This window comes from Tenrec ecaudatus, chromosome 2 (assembly GCF_050624435.1).
Source record: "Tenrec ecaudatus isolate mTenEca1 chromosome 2, mTenEca1.hap1, whole genome shotgun sequence".
Lineage (NCBI taxonomy): Eukaryota > Metazoa > Chordata > Mammalia > Afrosoricida > Tenrecidae > Tenrec > Tenrec ecaudatus.
In genome coordinates, this window is record NC_134531.1 from 289,886,033 (window position 1) to 289,908,989 (window position 22,957).

At 42.6% G+C, this 22,957-nt stretch overlaps 1 protein-coding gene across 2 annotated transcripts in view; it reads right to left on the bottom strand.

Moving 5' to 3' along the window:
• Positions 1 to 22,957, bottom strand: part of TMPRSS7 (transmembrane serine protease 7) — a 61,656-nt gene that overhangs the window by 1,308 nt on the left and 37,391 nt on the right. For both annotated transcript variants that reach the window (XM_075543465.1, XM_075543466.1), the window contains 7 exons: positions 18,504 to 18,640; positions 16,288 to 16,395; positions 8,251 to 8,361; positions 7,396 to 7,512; positions 5,564 to 5,735; positions 3,238 to 3,506; positions 659 to 795 (listed from right to left, as the gene is read on the bottom strand). In XM_075543465.1, the coding sequence (XP_075399580.1) occupies positions 659 to 795; positions 3,238 to 3,506; positions 5,564 to 5,735; positions 7,396 to 7,512; positions 8,251 to 8,361; positions 16,288 to 16,395; positions 18,504 to 18,640 (1,051 nt within the window). The remainder of the gene's footprint in view (positions 1 to 658; positions 796 to 3,237; positions 3,507 to 5,563; positions 5,736 to 7,395; positions 7,513 to 8,250; positions 8,362 to 16,287; positions 16,396 to 18,503; positions 18,641 to 22,957) is intronic.

Below are 22,957 nucleotides of genomic sequence, written 5' to 3' on the forward strand. Positions count from 1 at the left end.
AGAATAGGAGGCCAGGAGCGAGGCACTGTTGCCAGGAGTTCCTGTAGCTCGGTGGCTAAGGTTGGTGATGGCAATGAGAACGGGTCCCACTGTCCTCTCACCCTCTGAGTGATATGTCCACTCTTGGGCCATCAGGCAAGTTTCTCCATAAACTCCAATGGCTCTGACGCTGAAAACACCCTTCCCCAAAGGGGTCTTCAATCTTACCGCTGTTAGGGGTCCTACCAGGGGTCTACATATGAATGTCCTCCGTCACCTCGCTTTTTCATTCTTTATTTCCCCCACCTATGACTCAAAGGAGTAAGTTAATGAAGCTTTCAGTTAATTGTTTCAGAAGGTAAACGACTCCTGCTAAGGAAATAGAGGGCAGGCTTGAGACCGCGTGCCGTCTGGGGTTGTGAGAAAATCATGGCAGAATGATAAATGCTTCTATCATTCTTTGATGCAGGAGGGCATACTTGGAGCTGGGAAATAGAGTCCTGGAGACTCAATGGTTTCACTGTCTCTCATTGACCTCAGACAACCGGGCTCTCGTTCTGGACAACTCAGAAGGGTTAAAGGGAACGCCTGCCTTCGTTGCTGCAGAGTGCTGGGCAGCAATCATGGGAAAGAATGCGAAATGATCATTCTGCTAGACAAGCGAAAGACCGCGGCTTACTTTGCAAGCATCCCTCTGGCCTGACATGATGCCAGCGCAGAGCATGCGTGAGGTAATAATCCCATAGGTGGACACACAGAGAGTTTGGTCAATCAGCTCTACTTCTGCTTGCTGCAAAACAGCAGAGCCTTGACTATCTGGAAAACAGAAGGGGGACACAAATCCTAGACAATGACATCAAACCATTAAATTACATTTTAAAACCTAATGGCAATAGCCACTCTTACTGAAGACTTTATGAAACAGTTTACTCACACTATCACCTTTTATCATGATCATTTTTCAGGTCGAGTCTATTTTGTCCCCCTTTGCTAACAAAGAAATGGAAGCTTGGGTGACTAAAAGATTGGCCCAAGGACACACAGGTAGCAAGTAACAGAAGAGAATTCAGACTCAAGGCTCTGTCGTGGTCACCTACACCACTGTGTCCCTCCATCACCATGAAGCTCCTGCTTGCATTGGGACTGTGAACTCAATGCCCTCATGATGCAACCAGGGAAGCATTGGACTGATAACCCAGGAGAGAGGTGAGGTTGTCTGTTCCTTTAAAGATTTATAACTTTGGAGGGTCACTATGAGTCAGAATCAACTTGACAGACAGCAGTGGGTTTTATTACAGTCAGACGGGCTCCTTGGATCGAGTGGCAAAACTGATCTATGACACTTTGCTACAAACCATAAAGCGTTACAGTTTAATTGTGGTCCTTTCACTTCCTCTTTTATGCTGCCTAGCTAATGAGTTTCAAAAAAGCAAATGCATGCCCACACACACCCTTGCTTATGCAGAAACATCTTATGATCAATCGGTTGAGTAGACTCTTTGCCCTTATGCAATCTGATTATACAAGCAGGCTTCAAAAGAGGTTGCAGGAAAATAGAACTAAAAATAAATGGAACTTTTCAATGAATTTTGAAGCCCCCTTGCATAATGAAAGCACTAGGCAAAGCCATGACGGGCAGCAGGGGTTCAAAGTGTTAGCTGTCTTCCCTTACTGGTGCTTGGAGACCTCAGTGGATCTAAACTGGTGGTGACTAGACTTACCTGAATTCATTAAATGGTGGCATTGAACTCTTAAAAAGCTGTCCACAATAGGCCTTTACAGTGCTAAAACCAGGCTGTGGGGCTAAAGGTCAGCAACTGTATAAAGTATCTGACGCAAGTCCTTTCAGATGACTGCAAACCTACAAAAGCTTCAGAGTTTGCAAAGGATCTGGGATGATGGGGGGAGCCAAGGAAAAGGACTAGCGCTTGGCTTTCAGAGGGTTGAGCAAAGCTTTGGAGTCTATCCCCCTGTGGATGCCAGACTCTATCTACCATGAGGTCCTGGAGTGTGGGGTAGATTGGCAAGGCAGCTGTAAACAGCCTGTGTTCCAGGTTGAATTGTGTTCTCTCCAGATATTATTGAAATTCTAACCTGTGACTGCAATCTCATTTGGAAATAGGATCTGCTTCATGATGTTCATAAAGCCATCCTAAAATAACCCACAGCCAATGAGTCAATTCTAACTCATAGTGTCTCTGTAGGACAGGGTGGAACTGTCCCTTTGGGTTTCTAGAACTTTCTCTCATTAGGAGGGTAGATAGCCTCATTTTTCTCCCATGGAGCAGCTGGTGGGTTCAAACCACTGACTTTGTGGTTAGTGGTTCAGTATGTAGCCCACTGGGCCACCAGGGCTCCTTATTGAGGCCATAGCAGTGTAGAATAGGTCCTAATGCTATTCCCCTTAGAGTTACAAAAGGAACAGATTAGACCCAGAAGCATGCATTCAGAAGCAAGTTTTAATGTGCATGCATGTGTGCAAGTGTGTATAGATGGGAAGACTGTCCGAGAACTTGGGAATTCCAGGCTAACAAAGAGACAAAGAGGGCAGACAAAGAGAGAACCTTCTCCACATTTGGCATGTGCCTGAATTTGAACTTCTAGGCTCCTAACTAAGAAAACAAATTTCTAATCTTTAAAGTCACCCAATTTTGCTATTCTTGTCATGGAATACTAAGACACCCTGCTTCTGTGCATAGAGGAGGAGATGCCCCTCTGAGTGGAGGAACTGGAAAAGGATGCTCTTCTTCTAGGTTGATATAACTGACAGGTCTGAATGAGCAGCTAAGATAACAAAGGACAGGTTAGACCTTAGCCCTCACCCTGGCCTTTGGCCCTTGTGCAGGACACACATACATAATCCTCTGGACAGTTGTCTTATGAGTTGACACAGTAGCCTGTGTGTGTGTCCAATTCTCCATAATTGCAGCAAATCACTTCTCCTCAGATGGAAAAGGGAGCTAGAAATAACTCAGAACAAGTTGCCCTTCGATCATAGAAAACCTAGCAAAAGCTTCAGACCTTGAAAAAAGACTGTTGTTAGCTAGAATCCCTGCCGGGGGTGCCCTACTTCTTAGGGGGCAGGTGCAGAGCATCATGGAACACATCTGAAAATAGCTCGCCCATTCTCCTTCAACTGGTTGCCGAAGGCTCCCATGCACAAACCCCCTCTATGAACCCCAGAGCACGACAGCAACCTGCGTGAGTGTTATTATCAGGCGGGAGGGCAAAGGCATGGCCACCCACGCCCGCACACACCTGCTTCGTGCCGTCGCCCCCAGCCCGTGACCCAGCACTTCTCCCCAGTGTGTACTTTCTGGCCGGCGGGAGGGATGCATATGGGCTGAATGAGCTGTTTCAGGGTCTCGGGCCAGGCGATGCTGAGCTGTAGCAGAGCAATGTCATAGTCAAAGGTCTGGCTGTTATAGTACTCGTGGACCACAATTCTCCGCACCGGGGAGACAAACTTGGCGTTCCCCTGCACGTACATCCCCAGGTGAGCCGTCCATGGTGTGGGGTCCGACAGCCTGGTAGGAAGAGGATGAAGCACAACATTAGTGGCTCAAAAGGACATGCATCCAGGCTTCTGAAATAAACACCCTCGTGAGAATCTAAACAACAGAGTCGGCTTGTGTGCGCCTATTGCAGCCACTGTGGGTGCTCTGGTGGGGTCGTGGGTTCTGTATTGAGTCGCTAACTGCAAGGTCAGCAGTTCAAAACCAGCAGCTGCTGCATGGGGGCAAGATAAGGTGTTCAACTCCCCTCCTCCAATTTGTTGTTGTTGTTCGGTGCCATCAAGTCATTTTCAGCCTGAAAGCCCCCCAATGCACAATGGAACGAACCACTGCCCTGTCCCGCGCCGTCCTCACAATAGTTCCTACGCTGGAACCCGTGGGTGCGGCCACTGTGCTCATCCATCTTATTGAGGGCCTGTTACTTTTTCACTGTCCCTCTACTTTACCAAGCATGGTGTCCTTTGCCAGGGACTGGTCTCTCCTGACGGTATGTCCAAAGTTGATGAGACAAAGTCTCATCCTTACCTCTAAGGAGCACTCGGTACTTCTTCCAAGACATAAGGATTTACAATCTGGGAAAGGCACAAAGATGGGGAATGCAGCCGCTGGCTCTGGGCATAGGTCTGGCAAGGAAGCACAATTTCTATGGGTCTCCCTTGCCTCCTTAGCACCACCAGAGATGAGCTAGGATATAGTCGGGATGTAAATGACAGCAATAGCGCTGTATAGTCACTCCACACGCTAAGAAAATGGCTCGACATGTTCTTGCCACCGCAATTACATGAATCAGACACAGATCAGAGCATTGGTACCTACAATTAATTTGGCTACAATCTTCCTATTCATGTGGATTATAGTAGTTGGTGGAGACAGAAAATAACTTCCCAAGTGCCAATGATAGGAATGCCAAGAGAAAGTAGCAATCAAAGTATAATAAGCCGGGATATAAGAAATCCCTTCTTAAAAATTGGCCCTCCTCATTTGAGCTCTGGCTTCTCAAGGGTGACCCTTCACCGAGGCACCATGTGGCACCAGTCTTTCTGAATTCTAACCTTGACGCGAGTGGGCATGCCCAAGTCTCCAAGGGTCTCCCAGTCCCCATCTCCATCCACACTGAAGCCTTGCGCTGCTGGGCTGACGAGGATATAAGCTTTGGATGGACAATAAGGACAAGATCCCAAGCGTGCGATTCCTAATCGGCTTAACTGATATTCCACGGGTGGCGCCAGGGCTACAGGAGCCTAGTCTATCTCTGTCTCTATCTCTCACTCAATACTGACTCACAGTGGCCCTATAGGAGAGGACAGACCTGCCCCTGTGAGTCTGAGTCTGACTATTTCCTGGAGCAGAAAGCCGTGCCTTTCTCCCGAGGAGTGATGGATGGTTTCTAACTGCTGACCTTGTAGCACAACACATAAGCACTAAACCACCAGGGCATCGCCTAGGGGAGCGTTAAGGTCAACGGATCCTTTGAAGCGGATGCCTGGCACAAAAGACCAATAAACAACACGGGGGAAGCGAGTTTAGTAATTCACGTGGATCCCGGAATTTTCCAGACGCAAATACTCAAATGCCATACATTGATTGAAATACTCTGCTTTGTGCTAAAATATAAATAAATGTGAATTTTTACTTAAGGTAAAGTTGCATTCCAGGTAAGGCCCAATTTTAAGTGAGGCTGTTTTCTGGGCGCCTTTAGCTGGAAGGGCCTCTGTCCCAAGAGGATCCTTAAAGGCAGACAGAGTCCTCCCATTGCGGTCTGGGCCCCAGGGTTCCCCGCCCACTCTGCTCCAGTGCCCCTCACACGTGCTGGTCTCCACACTCTCTCCGCCTTCTCACGGGGGTGCTGCCCCCCCCCGTCTAGAAAGCCTATTTATTTTGGACCTTGCCTTTGTTCTTTTTCTTTTCTTAATATCCATAATGCCTTTTCCAAAATGTCCATCGCAATGAGCTGTCAGAAGATAAAGTAAGGACTGAGCTGATTGCATCTCTGCAGCGGGAGGTTTTCCGCGATTCGATTCGAGGGAGGTGCAAGGCAGTCGTCTGAGAGGGTACCACTTCAGCCTTACCTGCTTCCATGGAAACAGTGAGCTGCCGAGAGAAGCCACTCCCTGGAGATGACTGAGGCGCCGCAGTAGGCATTTCCCACAAAGTGGAGGCTGACTTGCCAGGGCCAGCCCCGCTCCAGGGTGTCGGTGCCGCCGATGATGCGGTGCAGGGTGGAGGCGCCTCTGCTGCAGCCTTGGACAGAGAACGGGCCACATGTTGTAAATGCAGCCTGGGAGGAAACTAGAAATGCAGCCTGGGAGGCTTAGTTCGACACTGGGCGCTAATATACCGGGTAAGCAATGTGGAATCTCTTGCTTATTTAAAGGAAAAGGAAGATGTGGGTCTATCTGTAACCACCACTAACAAACCTCCCTTTTCCCCCTAGTAGAAAATGCACTACCACACATGCGAGGAGAGAAACGGAGACCTATTAGTCACAGCTGGAGGGATGCAAGCAGCACTCTGTGGAGCTTAGGCTGTCATTGGGGAGGGAAAGAATAGCTCCAGGTGAGACAGAATTGAGAGTGTCTTTGAAGTTGTGCCCATTTGAAAGCATCGGGGAGAGAATTTAAAAGTCCAAGGCAAAATCAAATGGAAACCTAGCAAGAAAATCCGTTCGTTGCCAGAGAAATTATTTTTCAGTGCAAATACTATCAAGGTTGTTTTTGTCTGAGTTGGTGGGAACTCAGCAACCCGGTGGGCAGCAGAGGGAAACACTGTGTGGTGCCGTGTCCCCCGCATCGTCGCTGCCAGGTTGGAACCGGTGTTGGAGCCACTAGGCATGTCCATTTCATTGAGGGTGTTTTCTCTTTTTTCACACGACTCTCTGCTTACATCATGCATGATGGTCCTTCTCTGGGGACAGGTCTCTCCATGACGTGTCCAAAGTGCATGAGACAAAGTTTTACCTCTCTCACTTTTGAGAACCATCCTGTCTGTACGTCTCCCAACACAGAGGTGCTTCTCCTTAGATACTCCAAAGTAAATTTAATGTTCTTAAAAACTAAACAACCCTTAAACAAAACAAAACAAAAAAACAACTAAGCAACCCAAGTTGTGTGTCCTCGTCTTCCCCAGCACCACCATTCCATGGCATCGATGTTTGCGTCTTCCTTGTTCAGTGTCTCGTTTTTGCAGGCATATGAAGTGATGGAAAACGTCATGGAGGTGGGTGCAGTTTAGTTCTCAAAGTGGCATCTTAAGTAGCACTGATAAGTTTTATATTTAAGATGTTGCCACGTGATCAGTTAGAAACCACATGACTAACGAGAATGTATGGAAGATTATCATTACTAGGAAACAGCTAAAGAGAAAACCAGTACTGGGTATTGTTCACAGCACAAGGCATAAAGAGAGAACCAGTACTTGATATTGTTCATATCACAAGGCATAATTACCAAAGTCATCACTGTGCTCTGGTTTCTGTTTCTTTTCTTGTAGACTTTTAAAAAGTGTTTAAATCTTCTCACTTGATTCAGGTTATTAGAAAGTGTGAATGCTCATGAACACCTAGTGTATTCATGTTTGTTACCAAGAATGAAGACAGGATCGATTCTAAGGATTTTATTTCTGAGAAACAACTTCAGGCTCAGTGTCATGGAATGAATTGTGTCCCCTCAAAATATGAGTTGCAATCCTAACTCCTACACCTGTGGATGCAATCTCACTTGGAGACAGAGTTTCCTTGTGGTGGTAATGAGGCTGTATCAGTGTAGGGTGGGTCCTAAACCCAATCACTTCTGAGATACCCATTATTGCTTATTCTTCCCTGGGTCTTTGGTGACCTCTTTTAGGGGGATTACTACAAGAAGGAAATGAAAAGAAAAGTGAACTGTAGACATATTCGACTCACTACAGCCTTCTTCATCACTGCCATCTGGACAATCCACTGTCCCATCACATTTTGCATTTTGCTTCCTAAAGCACATCTCATCGCCACACCTGAAAGTTCTATTGTTGCATGGAATGCCTAAAAGTGAACAAAATGAGAAAGAGTGTTTTTCCTAGGCAGAATTTGAGTAAACGACAGAACTTGTCAAAGGGTGGTTAACCACAGAATTGGTATTTGCTGCTCTGGGAGAAAAGAAGCAACCCCAGGGACTCATTCTTCCACACAGAGGGACCAGTGGAAGGCAGGCAGGCAGGCTCATCGGCTGAGAATCAACTGTAGTATCTATCCTCTCTTTCCACTATAAACCAGACCCAGAGGACTTAACCAGTTTGTAGCTTTAGTCCACAGATGTTGCTATTATTTGTCTTGGTCTCCAAGAAATTTTTTAGACAACATTCCAACCTCCCTCAGTCCTTTTATACCATTAAGGAGAAAAAAATGTGGATTATGGTAGATTGCTCACAACACTGAAGGTGTGTGTAATCTGCTGGGATTAAAAACAGAACAGGTCCACTCATGGGAGCTGACAAATTCCTCTATGAGGTTTGTCCGGTCTGTCAGTTCCCCAGGCCCCACAGCTTTGAGTCGCATGAAAAGCAAGCAAACAGCAACAACCTGCCAGCATTCACACCGGGACACCCACATCCCACTCTAGTTCGGGTGACCTACTGTCCTGATTCACGTGGAAAGGAGGGGATTCTTAGGGACCTCTAAGCTGGGACATTGCCAGGAAAATGAGAGGAAGTTGGTTTTTCTCTCCCTGATTTACAGGAGCTTTCTATGAAGGAAAGCAAACGGCAGAAGTGTCCTCCTCACTCTGGGTGCAGTTCAGTTCATCCCGGCCGTCTTCACAGTCCCTGAAGCCATCGCAGACCAGTGGGCCTTGCTGCCTGAAGGAGCTGGTGTTGCAGGCTGGTTTCAGAGCCGCTAGAATGAAAACAGGCACAAAGCTCATAAGCCTGAGGCCTGAGGCCTGAGCTGGATTTTTCTGATAACCAGCAGTGCTACGCCCAAGGTGCAAATCACTAAGATGCTTTAAGTTAAATTTTTTACATGTGGTTTTCTCAAAACTGGTCTATTCATGGGAAAGGGGAGATGTTTAAACTGTACTGTAATTCTTCTGGCTTGTGTTGTCATTTGGTTGTTTGTGTATTTAATTGTGGTTAGATGCACTCTAATTCATTTGATTTAGGGGAAAAAAATAGCAAGAGCCACAGTTGAGATTTAAATGGAATGTATCCACTTTACTAAAAAAAAAAAAAGTGGCAATATTGTGAGAAGGCTTTTTTATCTCTGTCCCTTAATCCCCAAGCCCACTCCCTATTTTTCAGTTGAAGCCCCATACAGGGCAGAGTAGAACTGCTCCATAGGGTTTCCAAGGCTCATGGAAGTAGACAGCTTCATTGTTCTCCCAAGGAGAGCCAGATGGTTTAGAACCAGTAACCTTGTAGTTAGCAGCCCAATGCTCTAACCCACAGTACCACCAAGCCTCCTTTGTCCCTTAAACCCCTGAAAAATAGTATATGTTCACTGCAGCTTTGTTGAATAAAAGAGCGAGCATAAGAGCTGAGAGGACAATGTGCAGTGTTGTGGTTTCTGTGTAAGGAAACTCTTGAAATTATACTAAAAGGAATCCATTCTCTGGTTTAGGAAATGTCAGTGTAAATCTTCCACAATGTGTCTTTCATAGATTATTTTCATGAATTGCCTTAAGGCCAGAATACCTACACACATTTTTAAAGGTACAGCTCCCTATCATTTCTGGTTTTATAAGACATGATCGGTGACAGTTATCTACTCCTGTCCTTGGCAGAGGTGTGTTCTGGGGGAAAGAGTCCTGATCCCTTAACAGAAAAGCTCTTTGCTGCTAACCAAAATGTTGGCTATATAAACCCACCCGGTGGCTCCACAAGGAAAACACATGGATGTTTGTTTTATAAAATTTACAACCCATAAAACTCTATGGGCAATGGATGCTGAATCTGTGTGGAGACTCAAAAAATGGATTTAGGTCCTTCGCTGTAAACCATAGCTTTCTACAAACGTAGTACTCAGAATTTAAGCTCTAATAAATTACTATTATCATGAGGGGGGAAAACCCCTGTCACATAAAGTCAAAAATGATTTTATCACACTTTACATAAGAGCAACTTCCTTGGATGGTGGTGGTGGTGGTGGTGGTGTGTGTGTGTGTGTGTGTGTGTGTGTGTGTGTGTCCCTCACAATGTACATTCTTTACCAGCACACATGGAACAATCTCCACAGTACACCATATGTCAGACCACAAAGCAAACCCCAATATATTTTAAATTATCAGGATATTTTAAATCATCTCAAGCCACAATCGTACAAAATTAGAAATCAATCATAAGAATAATCAAAGATGCCAAGGGCTTAAGTGGAGAGCAAATGCTTTGAAAATGATGAGGGCAAGGAATGTACGGATGTGCTTTATACAATTGATGTAAGTATGTGTACGGATTGTGATAAGAGTTGTATGAGCCCCTAATACAATGTTTTTTAAAAGAAGAATAATCAAAGGATCAAGAAAGGAAATAACATACACGGATACTGAGGCATACCTGGCTTAAAAACTCCTGAGCAACTGAAGAAACTAAATGAGAACTTCAAAATATTCTTTAATCACATAGGCATGAAAACAGCAAGCTGAACTTTCAGAACATAAAAGCAGCTGAGAGGGCAGTTGGCAATAATAAGTGCACAACCAAAAGAAGAAGAAAGAACCAAAATCAACACCTTAATCCATCATCTCCAACTAGAAATGAGCAATAAAGTAGGCCTGTAGTCATCAAAAGAAAAGAAATAACAAAGGGAATGGGTGGGACCCCTGGCTAAGCAGCATCCAATGAAAGGGGATCCAGATTCACTATATATTTCCTATTTCAATGCTCCCTGGAATTAACGTGACGGGTAGGCAAAGATAGGCAAAGATCTGCCCCTGTAAGGAATGCTGCAGAAACGTTTCCCCTAGCACCAATCCCAATGTAAACCAGCTCAATGCAAGCAGAGCTCGATCAATAAGAATTCAATGTGTACACAGCAAAAACTCAAGGGTTGCAGTACCCAGCTGGACTATAAGCTCATAAACTCCTTTTCTCAATAATGCCTTAAATTCTATGCCACAGGATAAATTATTGATGTTATCAATGCCATTGCTTTATACCCTAGGGAGATAATTGTCGATGTCTTCCTTTTGTTTTTCTGTCATAAAATGACAACAAGACCACTACAGTAGGCCAGAGTCATTCCTCACCTGTGGACAAGCAGATGGATTCATGGCTCTCAATTAATTCCAGCCTCAATCCAAAAATAGTCAGTTCTTATAATATGCCACCCTCCCCGATGCTTGCCTTCATGAAGATAGCAAAATGTGATGAAGAAAGCAGATGGTGCCCAGCTATCAATTGGAATAGTGTCTGGGATCTCAGAGGGTTGTGTTCAAACAAGCAGCCACCTAAGTGAGGTGTCCAGTAGGTCTACACAGAAGACGCACGCCAGCCTGTGTGATCCAAAGATGGTGATAACAAAATCCAAATATTATGGAAGGGAAAAGTACCAAAGCTTAAGTTATGAACATCCCATCTGTAGAAGGCTATGGAGGACATTGGGAGCCCAAATTCCACCTGGAGAGTGCCTAGTCAAATGGGGCCTCTGGCAGAGCCCCACTGGCCACAGTCAAGGGATGCTGACCACTTTCCTGTCAGACAGAGATTATTGTAAACTTGATGATGGTGGGTGGATGGAACAGCAGTATAATAGGATACCTGGTCCGGTCATTTGACCTCCCTCTTGATCCAACCTGGATTTGCTCTAGGTTTAAATACTTCTCACTTGTTCCATGACAGAAAGTTTCTTTCTGGCTTATTTTAATATTGCAGGTCATCTTTTCCTTTTCACTCTTTATTTTTAATGTTTTTTCTGTTTTGGCTTTGTTTTTCATTGTTTCTGTTAGGTTTCCCAGTTTATGAAACACCAACGTCTTGGATGTATAGAGACAATAACAGATGCAATGGTTTCTTAGGGATGTAAGGGGAGAGTGAGGAATTGGAGAGCAAATAATGAATTCAGGAGAGGGGAAGGAGTCCTAGAACTGATTCTGATTATGCATATACAACTCTTTTAAATACAACTAACAATGGAAGTGTATGATATGTGAATTTTATATCTATAAAACAATAATAAAGTTAAGAGCAGACACAAAAGCATAAAAAATTCAAAAGACAATAGCCTGATTCTTTTAAAGTATTCATAAAATTGAAAACCACTAAGACATATAAAAAGAAAGAAAAAGGAGAGATGCAAATAACACAAATAAGAAATGAAATGAGTATTTTCAGAACAGAAGCAGCTGAAATTAAAAAGTTAGTAACAGGATACTCTGAAAGACTGTACACCAATAAATTTCAAAATCTAGATGAAATAGACAAAATTCTGGAAGCACATTACATATCTAAACTAACATGGACTTAAGTGAGAAATCTGAACAGACACATAATAAAAGAAGACATTTATCAAAGTATTAAAAGGCCCTCAACAACAATAACAAATCAAGGCTCAGATAACCTCCCTGATGAATTCTACCAAACATTCAGAGAGGAGCTGACACCAACTCTACTAAAACTATACCAGATGGAAAACTCCAAAATTCATTTTGTGAATCAAGCATAACCCTGATATCAAAAGTAGGTAAAGGTATTGCTTAAATAGAATATTATAGATCAATATTCCTCATACACATAGATGCAAAAATTATCAACCAAATTCTAGTCAGTGAGATCCAACAATTCATCTATCTATCCATCTATCTATCTATCTATCTATCTATCTATCTATCTATCTATCATCTATCTATCTATCTATCTATCTATCTATCTAGATCATACACCATGTCCAAGCGGAATTCACACCAGGTATGAAAGGATGGTTTAACATTAGGAAAAAAATCAACATAATTTACAACACGAATAGAATAAAATAAAATTCCTTTGTTTTATTAAACAAAGGAAAAGAACCACATGATGAAACAGATAGATGCAGAAAGAGCAGTTGACAAATTCCAACACCAATGCCTAATCATAAAGTAGGAAGAGAAGAGAAAATCCTCAATATGATCAAGGGGATCTATACATATAGCCAATGGCCAACAATGTGATCAATGCAAAGAAACTAAAAATGCTCGTCTTGTGGAAAGGAGCCTTTATCGTTACTCTCACTGAATATTGTGCTGGAAGTTTTAGTCAACGCCAGAAGGCAAAAGAGGAATTTTAAAGACATCCAAATTGACAAAGAAGAACTAGAACTCTATTCGCAGATGATACCATCATAGGCAAAGAAAGTTCCAAAAATTTGGCAAGAAAATTTTGAGATTATTTGAAAGATTTAGCAATGTGATAGGACACATGAGCAAAATAACAAAACCCAGCCAGATTCCTTACACTGAAAATAAATGACTCTGAAAAGAAATTCAGGAAAGAATCAACAATGAAAAAAAAATCAACAACGAGAAGGATATAGAGGTTCTGGTGTTGGAGCAATAGGAATCTAGTTGAGAAGAACTACTAAGAGGCAGAAGAAGAGCAAGTATGATTGTAGCACAAGAGGAAATAAAAGGAAACAAAGCAAAGATCTAGGAAGCAAAGCTATGGATAGAGGTAGAAACATAGGTGTATACATATATAAATACATTAATTCATAAAAATAGAGGTATTGGCCTAAGTACATATATTTATATGGCAAAATACTGAGGTAGTGGACAGACTTTGGGCCTCAGGTCATACCTTCCCTCAATGCAAGAAAACTTTGTTCTAACAAACTGGCATTCCGTGATCCTCACACACACACGCCCACAACACATCCCACACACACCCCAGCACAATCACTGAAGACAAAATAGGTGCATAAGCAAATGTGGTGAGGGGCTGATGGTGTCTGGCTATCAAAAGATATAGCATCTGGGAACGTAAAGGCTTGACATTAAACAAGCGGTCATCTAGCAGAGAAGCAACAAGCCCACATGGAGGAAGCACACCGGCCTGTGCGATCATGAGGTATCATTGGGACCAGGTAATAGGCATCAGAAGACCCAAAACAAACCAAAAAAATGAGAATGAGGGGGATCAGAGCAGAGACCCAAAACCCATCTGTAGCCAATGGGACATCCCTTCACAGACGGGTCACAAGGAAGGGATGAGTCAGCCAGAATGCAGCAAAACACAGAAGAAACACAGAATATTCCTCTGGTTTCTTGAGGCTTCCGCACCACCACCACCCACTATCATGACCCCAGTACTGCTTCTCACTGTGGGCTAGACTGGAGTATGTGCACAGGTACAATAAGAGATAAGAGCTCAGGACACATGGAATCTAGGAACAGGAATGGGAGTAGCAATACCAGAAGGGTAGGGGAGAGGTAGAGAGAGGAGGGGACAAAGGGGAAACCAATGGCAATGATTGAGACATAACCATCCACACCCCCTCCAGGGGGATGAACCACAGAAACCATGGGGGATGGGAGACAGTGGTCAATGTAAAATATGAAAATAATAATAATTTATCAAGGGGTCATGAGGGTGGGGGAGGGAGGGAAAAAGGAGGAGCTGATACTAACAGCTCAATAGAAAGTAAATGCCTAGAAAATAATGATGGCAACACATGTACAAATATGCTTTATACAATTGATGTATGGATTGTTATAAGAGCTGTAAGATCCCCCAGTAAAATGATCTTTTAATAAAAAATGAAAATAAAACAATGAAATGCAGACCAAAAAATTAGTACTGAGGGCTAATCAATGATAATATTAATGGAAGATCATTATGCTCCAGGGAGATGATCAATAAGACTATCTACTATAAATTAACAAGGAGGTTTTGAAACAGACCCCAAAACAGATTTTTTAAAAAGCATGGACCCAGGCATGGATTCTGGGATGGCACTCAATCCTAGCTCCAACTTAAAAACAATTAGTTCTTACTTCATGGCCCTGCCCGATACTCATCCTCATGAAGGGAACACAGAAGATATTGGTACTATAGCCAAGTGTGGTGAAGAAATTAGATAGTGCCTGGCTAGCAAATAAAATAGCTGGGGTCTTAAAGGCTTATTTTCACACAAGCAGTCATTTGAGAGGTCATTTAAGTGCACATGGAAGAAGTACACCATCATCAGAAATGTGAGGCTGTAAATCATATAATATGAAGCTGTAAGAGGGTATTTTCTCAGAGCCTAGATGGTGAGATTCTGGTTTACAGAAGACAGTGGAAACCCAAGATAGGTCTGTGTAATCTCACAGGAAATAAGCCTACGGTGATTTCCCTCTATCCCTAATGGAGGGATGGGAAGAAACTGGTTACCAGAGTTATTGGAGAAATGGCTATAGGAGATCAAAATGATGAGCCTAACTGGAAGGGTTAAAACCTCGTTACTTGATCCCACTCTGATACATGGTGGAACTGATCAGCTTTTCAACATTTTCTGTGTGTGTGTGTGTGTCTGTGTTTTATAATGAGGCTTATCTCTGATATATTTTGCTAAGGGGAGTTATATGTTTTTATGTTTCAGTATATGAAAACCAGAGCTGATGAAGCAATAGAAGCAATAAGTAAAGTCAGAGTTTCTGGATGGTACAGCGGAGGGGGTTGGAAGAGAAGGTAAAGAGGAGGTGATACAACAATGAAACACACAACTTTCCTCTAGTTCCCAAATGCTTCCTCCCTCCCCCACCACCACTATGATGACTCCAATTCTACCTTACAAATCTGGCTAGACCAGAGGATGTACACTGGTGCAGATAGGAACTGGAAACATAGGGAATCCAAGACAGATGATGCCTTCAGGACCAATGGTGAGAGTTGTGATACCGGGAGGGTGGAGGGAGGGTGAGTTGGAAAGGGGAAATCGATTACAAGGATCTACATATAAATTCCTTGGGTATGGACAGCAGAAAAGTGGATAAAGGGAGACATTGGACAGTGTAATATATGAAAAAAGAATAATAATTTATAAATTATCAAGAGTTCATGAGGGAGGGAGGAGGAAAATGAAGAGCTGATGCCAAGGGCTCAAGCAGAAAGCAAATGGTTTGGGAATGATGATGGCAACAAATGTACAAATGTGCTTGACACAATGGATTGTGATAAGAGTTATACGAGCCCCCAATAAAATGATTTTTGAAAATAATAAAGAGGAGCTGATAAAGGAGTACAAGAAAGAAGAGAATGTTTGTAAGCTGTGGCAGTAATTGTATACTACTGCTTGATGTGACTAAAACAGGGAATAATATTATATATCTATTAGCTTCCAAGAAAATGGTTTTAGAAAAAAATATTCGTTTCAGATCTCTGCTGTGTGTGCACCCCGACCTGTACATGATGCCAAGTAAATGTCTCTGCCCTTTGACTTTGCCTTCAGTTGCTTTGCTTCAACCAATGGGATGCAGACATGAATGACAGTGTGCCATTTCCAAGGTCAAGGCTCAAGAAGAGCCATGTGCTTCTTTCCATCAATCTTCTTCTGCCATGGTGATAGCTAGACGGCTGCTCCCAGGAGGAACAGATCATGTGGAGGAAATCTAATCTCAACCTGCTGGAATAAGCCGAGCTTAGAAGAATTCACAGCTTGAAGCAGAACTATGCAGCCGATCCCATCCTACATCAGTCATATCCCAAATGACCCGCATGAAGAAATGATCGTGGTAAGCCACTGAGTTTGGAGGTACTTTGATATGTACTTATAGATAACAGCTGTAAAATTAATGATGCACCACAGTAGCAACAATTCCCTGACATGGTATCTACTCTTCTAAAAGTCCTGGAGGAAAACTGGAATACCCACCACAGAACAGCTCATCGCTCTCATCAAAGCAGTCATTGACCCCATCGCAGCGCTGAGTCTGAGGGACACACAAGCCAGAGGAACATCTGAAAAATCCGGTGGGACAAGCTACAGGCAACAAAAAGCAACATTTCCATGAGCCCCTAAAAATTGCCAGGCCATAAGCACAAACAAAACTCACTGCCATCAAATGATTCTGACACATGGTGAGCTTCTAGGATAGAGCAGAACTGCACTGGTTGGTTGCCAAGACTGAAAATATTTACGGGAGGAGAAAGCCTCCTCCTCCTCCTGCAGGACAGCCAGTAGTTTCAAACTACTGACCTTGTGGTTAGCAGCCCAATGCCATAGCCCACTCTGTCCGCTACTGTTCTTTCTACAGACCTCTTCCTGGTCACTCTTCCAGTGAATGTCTGTGAGAATTTCAAGTTCATCATTCTAGAGTTGGCATTTGATCTCTCCTTGACTGGCCAGCTCTCCCTTACTGTCACAGCGAGTGATCTCAAATCCACTTGCTGTACTTCCACACACCATCGGTTCAAAAAATTATGCCTACCAAGAACAACAGATAGAGAAAAGGGCTCTTGGACCAGAAATACAACCTGTTAAGTAGTTAGGGAGTTGTCAAGGTCAGAGTAGCGATTAGGTAATGCTTCCACCCGATTAGGGCCATGCATAATTGAAAGGCAAAACAGCAGACCTAAGAAGAAAAAATAAAGCTAACTAATATACTAGAATGTTTCAATGTTGTATCTAATTCATATGAACAGCCAAAATTGTACTGTCTTCTTCACTCAGATCTTGGGCTAAATTATCGACTGGAAGAATATAAAAGCTGGCATGGAATTTAGAATCCAGTATCCTTAATAGGCAGTGTTTGGACTCCTCAGTCTTTAGACTTCTGAATTCAAAGAATTCAGATTTCTGAGTTCTCTGTGATCTGATGCATTATTCTGAGCAGTGCCTGTCATTAATTACATTCTCAAATGATCTCTGTCCCAGATCAATTAAGAACCCCTTAACTTAGAAAGTCGGCATTAGTGACTGGCTTTAAATCCAGGAGTTCGGCCTCTTACCTCCTGTCTATAATTCTTTCCACTACAATTAGACTGCTTGCCAAAGAGCATTTCCTTGTCAGATCTGGAATCACTAATTCTAGACTCACAGCTAACTATTATACAAATAATAAATCCTTCCTCCTCCATAAAACATACTTGGGCAAAGTGCATGGTTAATCAACCGTTGTCGCAATAGCATCTGATGGAACGAATGACACTAGAAAATATTAATAGTTTGGAAAAAAATAAAAGTAAGACACTATGTCCCTCTGTCTTTGTCTGAAATTATAATAGTCTGAACCCAGAAGCAAGTCTGTTGGAGATTGGCCAAGAAGTGCCTGGTCTAAAGGATCTATCTCTCAAGTCCTCCCCTCATGGACTCCTAACTGGTTAACTATTACTTCTCCCACCAAACCTCTTTTAGTTTTAAAACTGATTTCATCTAGTACCACCAGATTAAAAACATCATTGTCTGAGCAGGTTGTTATCCACTCTGCCCAACTCTAAGGATATCCTTTGAACATTTCTTTCTCTACAGACTTCTTCCAAAGCACTCTTCCAGAGGGGTCTCTGTGTGACCTTCAAGTTCATCACTCTAGTGTTCACATTTGAACTCTTTTTGACTGGCCAGCTCTCCCTTAAGTGTTACGGGCCAATGTGAGCCACAGCTAGTGGCCTCAAATCCACTCACTGTATTTTCAGACATCAGAGGTACAACAAAGCATGCCTTGCCAGAACAGCAGATCAAGGCAAGGGCATGTCCTATATCTTAGTGATCTATGAGAAATCATATTTTCAATTGCTTACCAGTAAAAAGGGCCTCTGGTGGCGCTCGGAGTCAGGCCTTGGGCTGTTAACAATAAGGTCAGCAGTGCAAAACCAACAACACTTCTGTGGGAGAAAAATGAGGCTCTCTGTTTCCATAAAGATGTATCATCTCGGGAACCCTGTACAGGGTGACTATGAGTTGGCAATTTGATGGCAATGGATTTGGTTTGATGTTTACTAATCAGTAATAACCAAAATAAACTATATTATTTTCCTCTGGTTGTACTCGTTGTCACACCTTTGATTCTCAAAGTTTAACATGATAAAGTGTTACCCTCCATTTGACTTGTTATGACGCTGTTCTAAGGAGCGGATGGATCCCAAGCTTACGTTGGCTGATGTTGTAACTGCCGTATTCTACTAACAGTGGCTTCTCCGAAAGCCTTGAGCTGCACTGGAGCTGGATGTGAACCACGGGGCTGGGCACTCGGAAGATGGTTTGGTGATCCATGTAAGAGCCACAGTACCTGAGAAGAAAGAGAGCCAGGGAGCACAGTTTGAGGTTCTGCTAACCACATTGTGGCAGACAGTTAATTGGCTAGTATTTTAGTCATTTGAGCTTCATACACAGAGATGTTTTTGGAAGAGCTGGGCAATTGATTCCTTTTATGAGGAGTGACTGTGAGGAGAAAGCTGAGTCACTTCTGCCATCTCAATTTTGTTCTCTTCGAAGCAGAACAATAGCGCTGACTATTGAACACTTTGGTCACGCAAGTGATTAAACACTGGGCCCAGTCCAACAGCTGCTGAATAGACACAGAGGTATGACCAAAAATAAAAAGACAATTATGGTGATCTGCTTCCAAAAGATCACAGCTTGGAAAACCCATTGGATAGTTCTATTTTGCAAACAAGGGGCCAATGTGAGTAGGAATTGATCCACAATCAACACTCGTGGAAGTAGCAGGCCAGAAATCAAGAAATATATTGCATAGGGCAAATACGCTGCCCAAGATCTCTTCAAAGAGTTGAACAGCAAGGCTGTCATGTTGAGGACTAAAGTATGCCTGGCCATGCTTTGATCAATTGTCTCAGGTGCGTGCGAAATTTGGACTGCGCACACGAAAGATCCGAGGATCTCTCATTTGAATTTTCGTGACTGCATCTGAATTATCGTGTTCTCAGAGAATATTGAAACACCATGTGTTGCCGGAGGAACAAACAAATCTGCTCTGGAAGAAGGGTAGTGAGAATGTCCCTCAGAAGCACGGGTGATCAGACTTCCTCTTATGAATTTGGCGATTTTATCAGGAGAAACCATAACCTGCAAAAGGACATCATGCTTGGTAAAGGATCAGCAAAGCACAGCAACGGCAAAACCTTTGACGAAATGGGCCTGAGAGAGTGGCTGCAATAATGGGCTTGGACATAAGAATTATGAGGGTGGTGCTGGACTGGACAGTGTTTCCTTCTGTGGATCATGTGTCTCTGAGAGTCTCCATGTTGTACATAGATTGCTAACAACAACAATCCCTATTGTTTTCCTCGTTGACAAGTGTAATCAGAAATACGAGTTCATTCTCCTCGTTCTCTCTCCCTTTCTAGTGTATAAACTGCCAAACAAGAGAATTAACTGCTTCTGACCACAAAACTCTCTACCAAGCATTGTGGAATCCATGAGCAAAACATTTCAGAACACTTAAAAAGACAAAATTAAAACAACCTTATATTGATGCAAATTGAAATCTGAGATACATGTCAGAGTTTGACCCTAGCGAAATGATAAAATCATTGCATCTATCATCACTATTGCCCTACATTCATTTTTTTGTTGTTGGGATTCTAACCAACAGGTCAGTAGTTTGAAACCATCAGCCACTCTGTGGGAAATCGATGAGGCTTTCTACTCCCGTAAAGAGTGATAGTCTCAAAGACCCAGTCTTATCCCATAGGAATGCTATCAGGTGGAATTAACTTGATGGCAATCAAGTTCCTAATATTTTGTATTAATTCCTCAATTAGAATTTTTCTAGAAGTTTTATTGTGGACTTTTGGGCATGTTGTATATATAAGATCATATTAGACAAACTTTATTCTTATTTCTTTTGCTCCATAGGGTGTTCACAGCTTCAATCTCTATTAATAACTTTAATTTACATGAGCACTATGATTAGTACTACATACAGTAATGTTATATTGAGGATTTGTGATTAGTTCCACCACTTGTCTGTCGGTTTGTCTGTCATGGCATGGTAGCTTATGAGTACTGTGATGCTAGAAACTATACTGTTGGTACCAGCAGGAGCACTATGGTGCCCAAGCTTTAGTGGAACTTCCAGACTGAGAAATAATAGGAAGAAAGGAATGGTGATCTACTTCCAAAATTTAGCCATTGAAAAGCTATGACTCACAAGAGAGCATGTCCAACACTTTTGTTTTGAACATGTCATCAGGAGGTATTAATCCCTAGAAGAAGACATCGCACTTTATGTAGAAGGCCAATAAAGGTCTTTAGTAAGATGAATTGACACAGCAGTTGCAAAGATAGATGTGAACATTCTGATAAATGAAAGGATAACTCAGGACTGAGAAATATTTGGTTCTGTTGCACATAAGGTCTTCATGAGTTGAGTTGACTGCAGAGACGCTAACAAGAATGATGAATAGGCCATCACCGTGTGTGGGAGAGGCATACAGTGATGACTCTTCCCAGAATGAATCCTGCAGGGTCTCAAAAGGGGACAGAAACCAGACACAAGGTTTGAAGGACACTCTGAGTGTCAGTCACTCTGGTTCCCCAAAAGCGTACTCCTATTCCATGGATGACATTGGCATTCAGAAGAGTGATCATGTACATGCGAGGAGGAAATCTTTCACATATTATTCAGAACAATCTTTTACAATTGGCTAAAGTTTAGTACAGTCAATATTGGGTCATTAACATCCAATTTACATACAACTTCTATTTATGAACTGACTCCTGAAAAGCTTATTAGATTAAAAGCCCAAGGTCTATGCAATTATTCATAGTCACAAGTAGGTGCTACTTTGTAATGCATATCAAATTATATCTACTGTATTATTGTGTTTAAAAGTTTTTCATGGAACTGGAAATAAATGTCTTTAATACTTTTGTATACAAAGTTACTATATGTACTATATACCAATCAAAGCATTTGACTAATTGACACTAGATACAAACCATACCAACTTATGTGCATATTCAACTTAAAAACAGACTTGGGCGAGGGAAGCAAAGACACAAAGTCCCTGAGGGATCTTGATACCCAACATCTGGCTCAGGGGCAGCACTTGGCACCTCATCTGAACGGTGGGGGGGAATACTCACAAGGGGGCCGCACTGTGAGTTAAAGGGATCATGGAGTGGGGCCGGAGCATAGACTGCTCAAGCCATAGTGCAGGAAGAGCAATGGGGTCTTGTAGAAAGAAGGCACACCCCTCAGACACAAGCACTGAGGACTCAAGGGAAATCGTGCTTTTAGGGTAAGCAGGTCCTAGGAGACGGATCCCCAAACAAAAATGGAAGTGGACCAGTAGGTTTTATCAGGGCCTGCTCTCTACTTAACAGAGGGATGCTCATCTACTTGGGGTCAGGACAATAGTTAGTCATGGAACTATTTGCATGGGCTCATTTTTTTCTTTTTCTTTTCCTTTTTTGTTTTGTTTCTCTTTTGGTGTCTATCTATGTAAGATAGGCAGGATAGAGAATACCAAGGAGACGGCAACCAGACCTAAGGTTAGGAGTGGGTTGGGGAACATGGGAAAGGAGAAGGCAGGGGTGAGGGGAAAGGGAGAGTGATTAGCCAATAACATCAAAGACGGGAACAGCAAGGGATCTAAAAGTGCTGGTGAGGAGGAGGTAGCATTCCTGGTAATGTTTGACCAATAGAAATGTATCTGCGAGGAATTACTGAGAGGCGAGCAATGGGTAAACATGATAGTGGAGCAGGAGGAAAGGAAAAAGAAATAGAGGAAATAACAAGAAAAAATTTTAAATATATTTAGGCATAAATATAGATATGTATATATGTAAATATATAAAGATAGGTGTGTGTATATTATAGATAGATGATAGATAGATAGATAGATAGATAGATAGATAGATAGATAGATAGATAGATAGGCAACAAGGAAGCAGATGGACTTTGGGCCTCTACTTTAATCTTATCTCAGTAGAAGAACAGTTTGTTCTATAATGTGGCATTGTATAACACTCGCCTTCCCAATATGATCTCTGAAGACAAAATGTGTGCATAAGCAAATGTGGTGAAGAAACCTGATGGTGCCAGGCTATGAACAGATAAAGTGTCTAGGGTCTTAAAGGCTTGTAGTTAAATAAGAAACCATCTAGCAGGGAAGCAACAAAGCCCACATTCAAGAGCACACCAGCCTGTGTGATCATGAGGTGTCGACGGGAATATGTATCAGAAGTTCAAAACCCAGCAGCCAAATTAACATGAAGGCCCATAAGCAAAGTGGAGACCCAAGAACCACCTATACGATAATTGGACAGTCTTTCAAAGAAGGGCCACCCGCAAGGGATGATATAGCCAGGGTACAGGATAGCAATGTTGAAACACATAACTATCCTCTGGTTCTTTAATATTTCCTCCCCTTCTTATGATGGTCTTAGTTTTATCTCATTAATCCTGTTAGACCTGCATATGTTCATTTGTATAATTAAGATCATTCAATGCATGAAATCCAAGACAGATAAACCCTTCAGAAATAATAATGGGAATAATGATTTCCTAAGGGTACAGAAAAAGAAGTGGGGAAGGGGGGGAAGGAGGAACTGATAGCAATGATGACTATATAATCCC